Below are 17,052 nucleotides of genomic sequence, written 5' to 3' on the forward strand. Positions count from 1 at the left end.
ATAAGTCCCTTGTTCTTCAGTTTTTCTGTGTTGTTATAATAACTTTTGTATTTACTCTGAACTTTTATGATCATCTGCTTAATCAATAAATCGAATGAAGGAAAATACCTGACTTTCACTGATAAAAGCAAAATGCAGAGGATAATATTAAAATATTTTATGATATATCACTTAGGAATAGATAGATGTAAAGAGAAATTAATTTGGAAGGCTGATACTTTTATATCTTTGAGGGTTTAAAAGTGATATTTTTACCTGGTTAGTTCCTCCTTGATTTTCATTGGCTCATGAGGATAAAACTTGACCCGGAAGCACATGGTGTAAGGCTGCTGAGCTGCTGGAGACACGAGAGACACAAGAGTTATACTAAATATGCAAGGCTGAGTAGTTTCAGAGAAATGAGAAGGGCTGTGATAAATGGAATTAGATGGTCTAAAGTGTAGTGAATAACAAAGAAAGACATCGGGGAGATAAATGAAGGAGTTTAAGCTAGTAGGGGAGCAGAGGCTTATGTAAAACTGCAGAGAGGGATGAGTTGGAGTCCAAAAACCAAAAAAAAGAAATCACAGTACCCATCTAATATTGATAAGTCATTTGATAATTACAGTAATTACTCATACATACACACACACACACACACACGCAAACACACGCACACAGGGTCTGAGTTGAAATGGTGTCTGTTTCTTTTTCTTTGATCTGAGTCCTAAAGCACTTCGTTTCTGTGTGTTGGAGTGTGTATGTGTGGAGGTTTTGAGCTCTGAATATGTTAATATTCATAGTAACACATAAGTGCACAAACACACACACACACACACATATATATGTGCATTCGTCTCACACTTGCACACACACAGAGTCAATGATAGGGTATGGGGCCAGGATCAAAGAACAGCAACAGCTTAAACTCCCTCCTGGGGTCACACACATCTCACAAACTTGCATATAAACACACAAGCATGCACACACACGCGCACACACACTAACCATAAAGTCAAGCTCGCTTTGTAGAATGAATACTTCTGCATGACAGACACAATGTGAAACCAAAACAAAGGCAGAAACATCTTGTAGCTATTATACTAAGCCTTTTCATTATGGATGCACAGATTTGGCAATAGCTACAGAAGTCTTCTAGCTGTGAAAACTGACAAAATAATTTTTTCCACTGATGTACAGATTTTGTAGAGAAGAATTCATTTATACTGACCCACTTCACATTGGGAAGTAAAAGTGACCCAATTCAGAAATGACAGTTTGGTAATTACACTGAACTGCAGTTGTGAAACACTGTTTTACACACAAAGAATGAGAAAACTTGCCTCTAGCACACACACAATACAAGAACATGACATTTTGGCATTTTTGTCTATTAACAATCCAACATCATCATTTTCAGTTTGAACATTTTAATTTGCCCATGCAGCATCCTTTTAGCCTTGCCTTTCTTTTGCTTTTCCACCTGTTTTCTGTGCTAGCAGAGAGGTCAAAATGTGATAATAGTGCCCTTTTGTGGTCTGCACACCCCTCCCACCGCTGAAGACGACCCTCCAGCCTGAAACCCAGGTGTCCACACCAAGCCAGCCCTCCAGGCTGAATTATTTCTGTCTTGTTTGCATATAGTACAGACAGTGGAATAAGTTTTAGTCTGCGATTTATTTCATCTCTTTTTTTTTTTTGGATTTCTTTCAAGGACGAGATATATGTAGAAAGAAGACACAGAACCACACCAGGTGTAAACTCAGCAATACAGTAAACAGAGACGAACATCAACAAAATTATAAAATCATCTAACATCAGAGAGGAAGTCTTTACAGCATTGGCCCTCACCGCTGTGTCTTTAATGGCCGGATCCTCTGCAGTATTATAACCATGAAAAACAGCACACATCTACATAATAGATGCTGAGCAATATAAAAGACACAATCCTCCCACCCGCTCCCAAAGAACTTGAGCTGCTTATTTGCTCAGGCTTAAGGGACCAAGATGCTTTTTTTTTTTTTTTTTTTTTTAATAGAAAGTGATTTGGCTCAGTAGTATGATGACGTATATGCACGCAGAGAAACTAAAACATAAGAGCCCACATGCACCACATGTCCTAATTTAAGAATACATCCCGCCACAGGGACAAATGGTGTGTCAGTGCAACTCAGATCTTTCCAAAACTCACTTTTCTCTCTGTCAGCCTCTCTCTTCTCTATCTTTCTCCTTTCTCTCTTTTCCCCCCTTCTTCCCTAATCTGACTTCTTTCTTTAGCTCCATTATCTATCACTGTCTGATATCTCTCCCTTCTGAATTAGCCTCCACATATTTCCTCTTCATCACATCTCTCTTTCTCCATCACCATCTCATCCTTCCTTCCACCCTCTTGTCCTCTCACACATGGTTTGATGAAACAGAGTGAACCACTAAGCACTTCTTTTATTCATTTAAAGGGGGAAAGAAAGCAAAAAACATTAAATGGTGGCCGAGATTCAGGATGAGGTGAAAGTAAGAGACAGAAGTTTAATCAAACAAGAAGAATAAAAACATAAATGAAAAACAAAACAAAACACCAGGTCACATCCAGTGTAAAACAGAAGGATGGATATAACCAGACCAAGGTGGATTATATGTGATATATTTGCTCCATTATTTTGTTTTCTCAGAAAAATCCCAAATTCCCACATGAGAGGTGGCAGCCAATAACTGGAAAATTTGTTTTCAAACAAACACAGTATCATCCTGCCTTCTTCTTCCAATTAAATCCTCTGTGGGATAGACACAACAGTCTTGAAACCTGCTTTGTTTGTAGCTCACAAAGGTGTTAAAACTTACAAACATTTGACGTCTTAGACTCCATCACCCTTGGCTGTCTCTTTGTTCTCGTCGTTTTTTTTGCCTGTTCTCCTATGTCATGTCTACGTATTTCACTCTGTTTGTTTCCTTTTTGTGCCATTTGCCCCCTGGTAGACCCTGCTCTCGTCACTTTGTCAGTCTGTATTTTGTCTCCGTCTCCCCCATGGTGTTTCTAAGAAAAAGTCCCAGTGTGACGTTGTCTGCCTAGGTCATTCTTCAGTGATATGTCGTTCTAAATTTACACATGACTCTACACATCTTTGATTTATACTTTATTTTTAACAGGAAATTAAATACCACATGTATCCTTTTTGGTGTTTTGCATTTTTTGTGAAATCCCTGCTACTGTAGGAGTGCTGTATGGATGCACTGTAAGAACCTCTTGACATTTGAGTCCCTATGGTGTTGTCTATTTATTGTAGCTTGACCCCATCATACTGACAACGGCAGACAAAGACACACACATGAAGTTACATACACACATTTTTGTCATTGTATATACCTTTGAGTAAGATGGTCTAACCACACACAGAAGATCACAGTGTTCACTGTAAATATGTCCCACCCCTGGAGTCACTGAGAAGAGTCCTATGGGAGAAGTGTCTTGGGTCCCTGAATAAACTGATATTTGGTAAAAACATTTGGTCTCATACCAATCAGATAACCTCTGTGGTGATCTTTAGCATCTCATCCACAAATTATTAAAGGAGCTGAAGTTTTGTGGGACTGATGACATACTGGATCTACAGTCTATCAAGTAACCCACCCTCTTTTTTTATGTCTTTGGTTTTAAAGATATAAGTAATCAAGCTCACTAAATGTGCAACTAACCCCTACCTCCAGGGCTGAGTAATCTGTTCTACTGAACCACAAGGTTAACTGTTGCAAACTTAGGAGAACATCTGGTGACATCGGAGAACTGATGCCATCGGCTCACACTGATACAAGTGACTGTAGTTTAAGCTACTTAGTCACAGGTTATCTGTTAGGATTTTATAACTGGTTAAATCACCAAAAATGGAATTCCCTCTTTAATTAGATCATCTTTGCCTTCGCTGATGCGGAAATTCACACATAAAAACACAAACTTAGCAGAAGAAACACTTACACTTCATCTGCCTCACCACAGGCTTATTGGGCTCCAGCCAGTGCTGAAAGACAGAAAGAGAGACAGAGGAATCAGGGTTGAAAAGTCAAATATGAGAGTAAAATACTGACCATGATGTCTCAGACCACATTCTGTTAAAGGATGATTAGTGTATAAAAAGATTCTGTCGGTTAAATTGTCCCCAAGGTTCAGTGAGCTCCACTGAGGTCTGTATTTGATCACAGGTTTCACTGTGATCTGTGATGGAGTTACACACTGTCACTATAGGGAGCTGACCAGGTTGACCTCTGTGATATGTTGGTCACTAAACACTTCCACTGGGGAAACTGAAGCTGTTGGCATTTTTTTTTTTTTTCGTTTACTTTGCAGAGTCTGTGAGTCGGTTAAATCAGTGTCAGTGTGGGTCAATCCTGCAGCCATACGTTCATTGTCCAACCTGTTGTAGAAGTATAGGCTGAATCCAGTAACAAAGAGAAGTTTGTGTGTGAATGTCTGTGTGCTGAACATGCTCACTGAGTACATTCATTTAATGAAGTGTCATGTTGCAATAGCATTTTTTCTTGAAATTCTGAAGCAAAGCACTTTGTTTTCTCTCCAAACTTCAGTACAGTTCAGATATATCAACTTCAATTCCATCAACTTTGTTCTAATTTCTAACTTGTGCCTTGTGCTTGTTTACTTCCCTCTACAGCGTCTCTCTTGTAACACATCTCACTGTGTGTTGTTATTCTTTCTTGCTGCAGTTTAAACACAGCTCCGGGGCAGCCGAGCCTCTACTGAGACCCAGCGTCTGGTCCCTGGTCTGTGTGTGGGCTGTCTGAAATATGGACACTGAACTTGTTATTATTTGTCACTTGAACTTGTAATGTTCTAACAGCCTCCTGACTATATCCAACAGCCTGCTGACTCAGTGGAGGTGTTTCCTTCTGCAAGGTGGACTCTTTTTTTTTCTTTGGGAAAAGCAGCCGACACATCTTTCCCATATTACCTTAATTACTAATATCCTTAAGGATGAGTCTCTCATTTATATTCATTTCCCAATAGACAGCTGCTCATTTAGTCAACGGACAGACAGTTACCAAGTAGCTGGAAGGATGCTTTCATTTTTTATGACAAATCGTTGGTTAAATATGATAAAATTAACCAAACGAGTGATAATTACGACTATATTGCTTTAAGTTGTTGAAACTTACCCTCTGTTTTTCAGGATCGACATATCTTATACCAAAGTAGTCTTTCTCGAGAAGGTTGTAGTGGTTACACACATGATCCAACAGGAACTGGCCTTTGGTGTCTCTCTGTAATGCAAAAAAATAAAATAAAATACATAAAAATATCAGTCCTTAGTACAGTCACCTTTAGATTCTTCCATCTACATCATATAATCACAAGCTCCATGCTGATAAATCATGTAAACGTCTGATGCCCGCTGCATGGCTGCACCATAATTACAGCGAACAACCCCCTCTTGGGTCCTATTTCTGTGATGCGCGTGTACGTTGTCTCAGATGAAAGACCTCAGCATTTTTTTCTCTGGTATGTTTACCGTGGTCATACTCCCGATCACTCTTCACACTAGACAATAAATACAGACCGTGTGCAGTCCATAAATACACTGCAAACACAGATCAATAATCACTCTGCATTTACTCCCTGTTCCTCAATCAATTTCTCATCACACACAGGCTCGTAACATACAAATGCACATCATTTACCCCATGGATGTAAATATGTGGTTGAATAAAATAACACTGTGTATTTACATGTACATGCAGGGATTGTTTGGATCATTTCAAAATGATTAGTTTCACATTAACAACAACTTCAATTCAGTCTCAGCTATCTAACTTATTGACTAAGCAGTCGATAATATTCCGATTGCCATTTTGTTATATATCATTTGTGTCATGTGTCCAGTGATTCATGTCCATGTGTGTGCTTCGTAACCTGCTGATGGGGGTGAAATCCACGCTCAGTTAAGCAGGACTGATTGATTCAGAAGGAAATTGTCCATTTGCCCTTGTTGTGATTTACTAACTCTAAGACACACACATATGAATATAAATATACATACGTACAATGCTGCGCAAAAGTCTAAGGCCACCTTTAACTTTCTTGTTTTTGCAGGGATGAAATGAGCATATATATTTATTTCTCATTCTTCTTTCTTCAGATACAACAAGAAAATACAGGGAATATGCGCGAAGCCCTAAAAGACACACAAAAACTGAAGTAAATGGATTCTAAAGGTTAAAGTCAGTATTTAGTGTGACCCCTGACTAGAAGCAGCACAAACTGATAGAAACATCAAAAACTTGGTAAAAACATCAGAATATTAATGCAATAAAATGTCATATTGTCTGAACAAAAGGGTTAAATACAAGTTCAGTGCAAAGGGACGTCACACTATATACTATCATTATGTTTATAGAAGCTGTTTTTCCCTGAAATTTTCATTTTTCACTGCCGCCCATACTTCACATTTATTCAGATTGTATCTTAACACAGAGATTGAGAAATGCATATGTGTGGTCATTATAACTTCACTTAACCAACAAACCTAATGTTGGACTAGGACTTTTGCATAGTACTGCATGTATACACAAAAAACACAAGTGATTCTTTGGTTGCTTGTCTTTGAAAGAGAATGTAAAACTGCCAATCAGCACTACTTTACTTTATTATGCCATAAAAACCCACGTAATCTAGTGAACTACTGTTTTATATGTAACTGCAACAACACAGCTGAAAGTTCTTTTGGTTTTTTATGGTTCATTTTACTCCCATATGTAGCACAACAGCTGCTTTAAGTTTTCCATCTCACTTTTAGTTTAGCTGAAAATGATTGACCAGACTCAAGAAGTGGCCTTTGTCACTACTGCCTCATTTGTCCGAAGCCACAGAAAGAACGCAGAGATCGACCTGCGAACTAAGCACTCGTGAGTGGTGCTATATGCTTTGCTCCAGCTCAGCAGAAGTAGAACATTAACTGAGGTTATTAGCTTGGCTTGCTAATTCGAGGTGCAGACATAAGCAGCTGAAACACACCACAGGGCAAGTGACTGACAGCAGATGACTTTGCATTTAAATGGTCGAAGCAGAAGGTCTTTTCTCTGCTTTACTCCATTATAGGTCCTCTTGTTTTAGGTTATAGCCTTAGTCAGCACATTAACTCTCTAAGACCTAAACAGCTGCCGACCACCAAAAGTATGTACAGCTAAAATGTTGAATAAGTTTGGAACCACTCTTCTATCATTGCATTTTAATAATTCAGGTAAAATGCAATTTCTCAGCTTTTCAGGGGTATCAGATGTGACCCATTTGGAAATTCAGAGGCTCCGCAGTGAACATGTAAACACTGTGATCACTGTCGATTCACCAGTAAAACCTATGACAGTGGCTGTAGATAAGGGTGTGTATTGGCAAGAATCTGGCGATATGATACAAATCACAATACTAGGATCATGATACAAAATATCGCAATATATCATGATACTGTTAAAAAGGTAAGTTTTTGTTTGGTTCTTTTTTTCAAATGATTATTTCCTGGAAGAAGTGAATTACACCAGAAATATGCACAAATACTAAACACATTTTTATTTGATCACAACAGGATCTGATGCTATATCACAAAATTTTGTGTTAAAACTTAATTTATGTTTTACAGACATTACAGTTTAAGATTCTGCTCAAATGTTCATATCCTATTAGTTCATAACTAACATCATAACATTATTTTGTGCAATCCCAACAAAGGAACTAACATCTGCCTCTCTCAGACAGTAAAAAATGCTTTAAGGATGCTTCAAATAACCATTATTTAATAGAACATTGTTAAATAATAATTAATCAGATCTAAACAACAAAGAAAACCAAAAAAAAAAGAACCTCTGCCATATCTGCATTTGAATAAATACCTAAAATATCAATACAGTGCTTTTCAATATCGATACAGTATTGTGAAATGAAATATATTGCAGTACCAGTATTTTCTAACACCCCTAGTTGTAGATGCTTGTTTTATTTTCAGTTAATGATATATTTTGCTGAAAACATCTATTTTGATATAATAACCTTTGAATTTACTGATCTTTCTGGAACATCTAATTGACCAGTAAAATAAATATAGTAAAATACCTGACTATCACCGAAAAATGTAAAATGCTGAGGATATTACATGGCAAATAGTAATAAATCATTTAAGAAAAGTTAAATCATTAAGAAGCACCATAAAATGTGGTGTGGCGTGTGTGTATTAGGATGGGTTGAATGCAGAGTCAGGGATAATAAAGTGAGTTACTATTAACCTAAAAAATTGTTCCAGGTCTTTAAGGGTCAACTTAGTTCTAACAATGTAAAAAGAACAAACAACACATTTTTAAACATTTTAGAGAAAGAGAAATCCCACGCATTAACATGACATTCTGTCACAGTAGATTATTTTCTTATTCATGTTGTTATTTATCTTCCTCCAACTAAAGAGCAACTAATGTTTTTATTTAAAAGCCAAGATTTGAGGCTGTATTTTCACATTTTCTAACCTTTTTCTAATCTTAGCCCCTGCACATGTTAAAGATATATATTTTTGTGTTTAATAATCCATGTGTTTTATGATTGTAAAAAGACGGGAGATGAACCGTTAAATTTTTAATGACTTCTGTTTTTAAAGTTTTAGACAGAGGCGTAGTGCAGTCGCTCCTCTGAGATACTAAACACCATGAGCTCCAACTAGTGCATGAAAAGGTTCATACGATGCTGATCCTGATACAACAACTCATACATTCCTACATATGTTGTGTTCAGTAAACACCGACATCCATTAGTGATCTAACCTTTTCAACAAAACATGGTGGAATAACATGGTTTGGTGAGTCATGCTACAGTTCTCAGTAAACAATCTGTTACATGTAGTAATGGCAGAATACCGTAGATGTCAAAAAAGTGACACTTGTCCAACAGCAACAACTCATAACTGCCAGTAAGATTGCACAGTCAGTAGACATAACGGCTAAGTGCTTAAGTGTCCAGGAAACCAACGTCAACAAAGCAGCGGCTTTATGTCACATATAAAAATCATCTCAGTAATTGCATAATGACATAGAGTTGTAAAGCTGGAAACAATTTCAGGTCAATGCATCAAGCAATGCAGAAGAATAAAAAATAAAACAACTTCAGCGTACACAATACACAAAAGGAGTTCATATATAGGCTAATCACACATTTGCACTACATAGTGTGCATTGTTATATCAATATTTAATTAACCACCACCCCCAGTTGCTTAGCCATTTGTACAGTGGATTGCAGGAACTGAACGGGATTATAGTTATGGTCAAAAATGCACTGTTTTTTTTATTTCTTGTTTATTATGAAACATTATGAGACAGAATACTCCTATTGGCTGGTTCAGGTTCTCTGTTATATCACCAAAGTAAGCTGTAAATGAAGTGATGCTGTGTGTGTGCATCCCTGTGGGTGCAGCTGTGATGGCTGACGTCTTCACACTGACCAGCCTGCGGTAGGTATGTGCATGCTGTCTATATAAGCCGCATGTCTCCATCAGCGTTTGTATGCTTTTGACTCTGTCTGTCAACATCCCTTCAGGATTTTCGGCTGATCCGTGACAAAACTGTTACTAAGCCGTTAAAGCTGAAGAGCAATCAAAGAGAGACACACAACAAGGGAGGAGGAAAACAGAAGAAAGGGGTAAAAACACCACCACGCTATAGCTGCGAGCTGTTTCTAGCCAGATCATCAAACGACACCTTGCCTCTGTTGGTTTCTGAGGGCAGACGCTCATGGGGAGCTGAGGGAGGAGAAGATAGGCAGACTGACGCCAAGACAGAAGAGAGAGAAAACAGACCAGACAGAGAGTGAAGCAGGGCCAAACCTGCCGAGAGGCTGAAAGAGAGAGCAGACAAAGATAGGGCTTGAAAAAGAAAGAGAGATCGACTGAGATGAGCGAGGCAGAGGAAGAGACAGAGTGAGGAGGAGAGATATAAAGACTCTATGTCATGTCCAACAAGGGCTGAATACATATTTTATATATCCAAAGGCTGGCCATTAAAAATTAACTCGGTCATCCTGTCTCTACATGATCTCACCTAATGATGGCAAAGTGCTCCTCTCGCTGCTCCGCTTGAACACACACACATGAACACACTTTAAGTACAGTTTCAGAGTAGACTGTATTCAGCTGTGCACTCAGTGTGTCTGTACATCTACTATTTTTACTACTAAAGTACACCTCCATGTGGACAACAGAACACGCAGACAAATAGAAAATACATAAAATCAATTATTAACTCCAATTTCTGTCTCAAAGTCACAAAAAACATGCATTCTAAGGTGGAGCAGGGAGGAGTTCTGACCTGGAAAGAGCATATTTATATGATCACTGTGAAGTAAAAACATGAAGATGCTCAATCAAGTGTTTCGGCTTCTCATATATGATGACAATGCAGTTATTATATACACGCTGATGTCTAAAACATAAGTTGGCTAAAGGGGCTACGTGTAAGTATTGTTCTTCCATATATATATATATATATATATATATATATATATATATATATATATATATATATATATATATATATATATATATATATATATATATATATATATATATATACATACTTAAAATTACCATTAGAGAGTTTAGATAAAGAGCTCTGATGTTATGCCAAAGATGCCAATACATCAGATCATAGACCACTAGAGGGTGTAGTGAGTCACTCTGCCGGTCTACCATAGTGAGGAAAACTAATGCCATAGGACCTTTAAGCAAACTGTCACAAAGTGATGAGATGGGATGAGAACCACTAAGAAACAACTTTTAAAGTCAAACAAAGTGAAACAGTGAATAAAAGTTAGAAACAGTGCTGTTTTCATCACTGAACATAGCTCTAAATGAAAAGAATGGAGTTGGATGATGAATTTGGAGCACTTCTTCTACATGAGTGAGTTTGACTATGAGGCTTATAAAAGTAAAAGTTTATGTTATGTTATTGTCTTTGCTATTTTGCTGTTTGTTGATCCATGGCACAGAATAAACTGTGACAATTCTGACTTTTGTCTGGATGATTCCTAACAGATCTGATCAGCCACTGACAACACAAACTGTACAGACACTGAGGTGATTTGTGGTTTTACTGTGGCTGTTCTCAGTCTGAAAACAGGGCTAAGCTAACAGGGCTATAATGTAAACTATCAGCTGACGCAGCACGTTGCAATACAGTGTTGTTATGACTCATTGTCAAAATAACCAGATGTGAATTTAACTTTGAAGAAGAAGCAAACTTGATGATACCATAATACAGAAGTGGATACACAGTGGGATTTACACTTTATTCAGTGAGTGATACAATCTGTGAATACACGGCATTGATATGTTGGTGGTTTTGTTCGATCTAATAGTGTTAATGTACATGACTTCTGCTGGTGAGAGTCTGAAGTATCATTTCTATATATAACCTTTTTAAATTGCACTTCCAGCACCCATGCAGACTCTTAATAAAAATAAGTAAATAAACAAATAAAAGAAGAAATGTTTTGTCCGCTGCAATGACAAAACATTCATTTTTTCCCTAAATTTTAAGGATTTTCTGAATCCTAAAAAAGCAGTGGGAGTTGAAATATGCCCTTTGCGTGTTTACTTGCGTGCATTGCATGATGGTCTTTCATGGTTGCAGCTGTTTTTTGATTCTAGATTGAAGAGCTATGCTTCACTCATTCTGCATTTTTTAGATGTTAGATATGCCTTTTAACATGTAGTTAATCTTATTTAATAATTGATTCTGTGACTTTTACTCTCCACTTCTCTTTGAAAAGGCCCCGAGGGAATGTTATTTGGTACCAAAGCTACAGGGTTAAACAAATCCCACTCACATCTTACTTTTGGTGAAACTATCTCATTTATTACCTACAATCATTAATTATAACCATGACACAAGACCACATGAGTCAAGCACTAGGACCCTGGGTCCCTTGGCCCAGTAAAAGGCTGCTTGTTATTTAATTAATATGCATGCCAGCTCGATTATGACTGGTCCTTATTGACTTCGACGCGATTCATTTCATGACACGGCATACCTAATTGGCTGAGCTGAAAGTCAGTGAAGAGAGGGAGATTACACCGCTGTGAAGAAACCAGCACACACTCCAATCTGCCCACACAGGAAGGACGTTAAAGATATGCTCCCCTTACCGCCACACAGAAGTTATTTTATAGCCCTCCTGCTACAGTTATTCTTGCCTTTTCCGCCAATGTTGCTACTAATATTCTTCAGAAAAAGTGATTTAAGATGCCAGTGGACCCATTAGCTATTTTCTTTTTTAATTAAGATGTGTGTAACCAGGCTTTAGTGTGTGTGTGACAACACTATCCCCCAATTATTAACAGTGCCAATATTTCTAGAGCCAGTTAGTATTTACCACCCAAAACCCAGTCCCTCCAAGCCAATGAATGCATCGATCCAGAGGCCTGACCAGGATACCACAGAGACTGAGAATGAGATCAATGTGCTGGATGCAGGATGTGGGAAAAGTGATGCAGAGGATCAAAGCAGAGGATAAAAACTGAGCTAAAACCTTTCCATTACTCTCAGGATGCAGAAATGCATTTTACACATGCACATTTCTCATATGTGAATTTTTGAAAAATTCAGCCTGATGATGAAATTTTGGGATCTTGCATTTTAATGGGTCTGAACAGTGTTTGACTTCATGATATGAGTTTTTACTAACCTTAAGGGTCAGTGCGGTTTAATATATACAGGGGCAGTTTCAAAGGGTGATAAGTAATGCCTTGAAATAGCTTTTAAATATATGTTTCTGCAGTAGGATGAAAATAGAATCATCCTCTGAGGCGCCACTGAGTCCACGACGGGAAAAGAGGCAAATGATCAAACACTTGCAGTCAGGGAGCTGAATTATGGAAGACATCCAATTTATATTAAGGAGTAAACCATTGAAAAGAGATGTTTGACCTTAGTATCATCTCTCTGTAAAAACCCACCATCAGCACACCATTCATCACTGAATGCGCCACCAGAAAATCCATGCTGTCTTTGTTTTATACCTGAAAGGCTAAACTAAAGAGATGGAATGAGAAAGGACAGGATGCAGTTCATCAGAATGGATTCCACACAGCTGTGGTGTTGTATTGATCTCCTGAGCTGCATAACAGAATATGTCAGGCTTAACCTCTTCAACCACTGATCCTCAGAGGACTCTGACCTGGGGCTGTAGGCTTGACATATGAAGGACTTGACTTATTCATCACAGTTTAAGATGTACAAGCTTAAATTTAAGCCATGTAATCTGTTATATTTCAATTATAAGTCTTTATTTTCAGATGAGAACTGTGTTGGGTGTGTGACTTGGGCAACACATAAGTGGTGACTGTTTGGCAGAAAGGGATGTTATGTAGAAAGAGAAAAGAAGGAGTTGAACATCATGTCTGCGGTCCCTGAGCTGTGCTATTGCCCACAACTGTCATTTAGTTAAGTAACACAATAATCCAATATTAGTATGACAATAGTATGGTTTCAACCAGAGCGTTACACAACACTCAAGTTTTACTTTAAATACTCTTTATGTAACATTTCCTTATCTAAAATGTCTAAAATTTACTGGAATTATGTTATGTATTTTGGTGAGTTGTGTATTTACATCATATGAAATTTTCCCAACAGACTCCATTTTCAGAGATGTGTAATTTATCAACTGTAACAGTCATGTGATCATGTGACGATGGTGTCGTATCCCATTCACTAAACATTAACATTAACCTTTAATGTTAGTTGCAGCCACTTCATGAATGAAAAGCTGTAAGGTATCGTATTCAGTTGGCTCTTAATGAGGTGCATACTGTACATCTAAAGTAGTTACAACCATTGTCCATTTTTAATTTTTTTGCTTTTTTTTTTTTTTTTACTTTGCTTTCTAAAATATACTTACAAACAAAAAAAGACGTGTTTTAAACAGTAACACTTTATGCATGTAAAGGTGAAAGTGTTAGTCCTTCCCATCTTTGTGAGGAGCACTCATAACATGGTGACTGTGACCTTGCCCCAGAGTAGAAGGAGACAAACCAATTACCTTATCATCACCTGCAATACTGCAGAGATTCTCAACACACACATAGACACTGAGCCATGCACAAATGAACACGCATGACATAAACCACGTCATATGCTCTCACACCTACACATACATTCATGTTATGCTCAGATACACAGCATAATAAGGTGAGAGGGAGAACCATAAATTATCAATATATGGAGCTCAACCTCTTTCTATTATAATGGCTCTTCATCACTGTGGTGCTGTGTATGGGTGGACACTAACTCATGGGATGGCAGGAGGGAGTGGAGATGATGCTAATGATGATGATGCCTTGGCTGTGACTGCAACACACACACACGCCTGCACATGGTGTGAGCACTGAAGCAGCTGCTGTAGCTTTGCAATGCAGGATGTTCACATTTTGTGGCAGACAAACAAACCATGACTGGGAAGAAACAATGTGTGAAGACAGAGGGTGGCTGTAAACCTGCGACTTAAGGTTGAAAATGTGTTCATTTGTTCGCTTGTTTTGGCAGAAATGAATGTGTTTGTTTGTACTGGCTACTGTCTGTCTGTCTAAAACTACGATGTACTGTGTAATGGTGTGTGTGTCAAACCAGAAAAAGTATACACAAAAATCTGCCTGATATACTCCGCTACATAGACATCATTACATTTCTACAACTCTTTGTGTATTTACTATCCCTAAGTGGGTGCTTCTATGAAACTGGTACCTAAAAACAGGACATGGGGGCAAAAAATTCAAACCAGATGTAGACTAATGTTATGAAGCAAGTTTGGAAGCACTTATTTTTTAAAAATAAATATTTACTGAGATAAAAGAGAAACTATTTTTCAAATAAAACTCATTTTTATAATATTTTTATCAAAAAAAAAAAAAATCTGCATGTATCACTGTAGAAAGGACACAAAAATTATGTGCTATAATTTTTTTGAATATCTTTTTATTCTCTCACAGGTACATTGTGGGAATCAAACTAATTATGCAAGACTTATGCAGAATGTTTCACAAAAATGACCACAGTTGAAAAACATTTGTGTTTAAATGGCCAGGTTCCACATGTAACACGAGTGGACATGATGAGTTACGCACGAAACCTGGAATGAGATGTCTGGATTAGAAAAACCACTTAGATCATCACATTTAACACTGTGTCTTTATTTATAGCGGTATATAAGACCATTTCCAGCCATGTGTTCCAGATCAAATGCACTGACACCTAGGTAGCTTTTCACGTCCCAATTTTGGTCCTATTTTTGGACCCAATTTTTATTAAAAATTAATTAATTTTGGGATGGCTCAGAGCAAGAGCAAAAAAAATTTGCATTTATCTGAGGTCATCAATGGGTACATCCTGGGGGCAAATATTTCTACATTCTCTTTTATTATCGGGTCTAAAAAGCTGGCAAAGTGCCAGGTACCAAAATAAACCCAGTTTCACAGAAGCACCCAACTCAAAGCACATTTAAATAAAGGTAAAGAAAATGCAGATATGACTAAACTGGTGCTAAAACAGAAGAGTTATTGAACAAAAATGTGAATATTTGGAGATCTGGCATGTCATGTCAATGCATGAAAAGACAAACATGGTGTGAGAGTTATTACTTCCAGTTCACTGGTTCAGTTTCAAACCGACTTTATTGACTTTAGCATCAAGGACAGATGTGACTCAATAAGCTCATTAATATTTCCCGCATTCAGGGGTCTCAGTATCATGTGACAGGTATTATATCCCACACCACTCCACTCTACTACAGAAATATACAGTGTAAAATCAGGAAAAAGATAAGAAATAACAAATAGGGAGAGTAAACCAAAATGCTGTGTTTCAAATAGCAATGGTTTTAAGTGTCATGATAACAAATGACCATGCTCTTATCTGCATTACATACATGCAAACATGCACATATGACAAGTCAGCTTTGTACTTCCATGATCATTTGGTTTGCAAGAGTTGTTTCCATCGGGTGACAGTGAGTAAGGAGACGATGCTAAAGCGTCCCCGACTATCACGATGTTTCAGGGTTGACCTCTGACCTCTCATATCATCACCTACAACACATAGCTAACACTCTCTTCTCTGCTGTTTGTTTTCAGCTATTTTCACTCTGCATATGATTTTGTTTGCCACCTTCTTGCTATCCTGGTTTCACCCCTTCTTCCTTTTGTGTATGGTGAGTTCTTTCAGCAGTATCCGTCGCTCTGCCAGTCTCATTTCAAATCTGTTTCATGTTTTAATCTCCTTAATCTGTTTTTTCCGCAGTCACTCCACCTCGTTTCCTTTCCACTCCTTCCTCCACCTCCTGTTGATTTCTATCGTCATCCTTACATCTCATGTATTGTCAGTCGTCATATTATCCTATATTTAGTCTTATGTACTATCTCTCTCTCGCCTATTAACTTTATTATCATTTCTCTCCTTTCCTTCTATTCCACAGTCTCTCTGCTTCCTCTCAACTGCAAGACGTCAAAAAAAGGATTATTTTTCTTTAGTCATTTTCAGCTTCAAAGAGGCGCCAGCAAAGGGGATAAGAATAGAAAACCGCTGCTATTTATAACAAGTATCAAAAATGTCTACCAGGCAAAACAATAGACCTGCCTCAGCATTGCTTTCTCATAAACTATAATACACACACTCTGCTTGTAGTAAAAGACCAGGATCACCTCAGTGACACACACACACCTCTGTTTGTGGGCGTAAAAGGCAGAAGCAGTGAAAAATGATACCAAAACCCATATGCATCTTTAAATAGACAGTGTTAGTAACATATTGATAAGGTGACCTGCTCAAAAATAGTAAGAGATCAATGAGGAGGATGTATTTCCCATTTTCAGCAGTTTAAGTTGTTCGTGTTGGTGCCAAGTGGTAAATTTTTCCTAAGGATGGTGAATTAATGTCAGTAATTACAGAACTTTTGGCTCAGTGGTGAATTGTAAATATTTCATGCAGTGAGTCATGGTTACACTGTCTGCCACACACACACATACACACACACACTTACGCACACAAATAC

General features: G+C 37.7%; 1 protein-coding gene across 5 annotated transcripts in view; it reads right to left on the reverse strand.

Annotated features, from left to right (window-relative positions):
• The window catches only part of frmd3 (FERM domain containing 3), a 54,809-nt gene that overhangs the window by 32,113 nt on the left and 5,644 nt on the right, over positions 1 to 17,052 (reverse strand). For 3 of the 5 annotated variants that reach the window (XM_030142904.1, XM_030142907.1, XM_030142906.1), the window contains exons 2-4: positions 5,140 to 5,244; positions 3,947 to 3,989; positions 256 to 337 (exon numbers count right to left, since the gene is read on the reverse strand). In XM_030142904.1, coding sequence (XP_029998764.1) covers positions 256 to 337; positions 3,947 to 3,989; positions 5,140 to 5,244 — 230 coding nt within the window. The remainder of the gene's footprint in view (positions 1 to 255; positions 338 to 3,946; positions 3,990 to 5,139; positions 5,245 to 17,052) is intronic. The other 2 variants (XM_030142905.1, XM_030142908.1) reach the window with 1 other exon arrangement.

The sequence above is a fragment of the Sphaeramia orbicularis genome, chromosome 9 (assembly GCF_902148855.1).
Source record: "Sphaeramia orbicularis chromosome 9, fSphaOr1.1, whole genome shotgun sequence".
Classification (NCBI taxonomy): Eukaryota; Metazoa; Chordata; class Actinopteri; order Kurtiformes; family Apogonidae; genus Sphaeramia; species Sphaeramia orbicularis.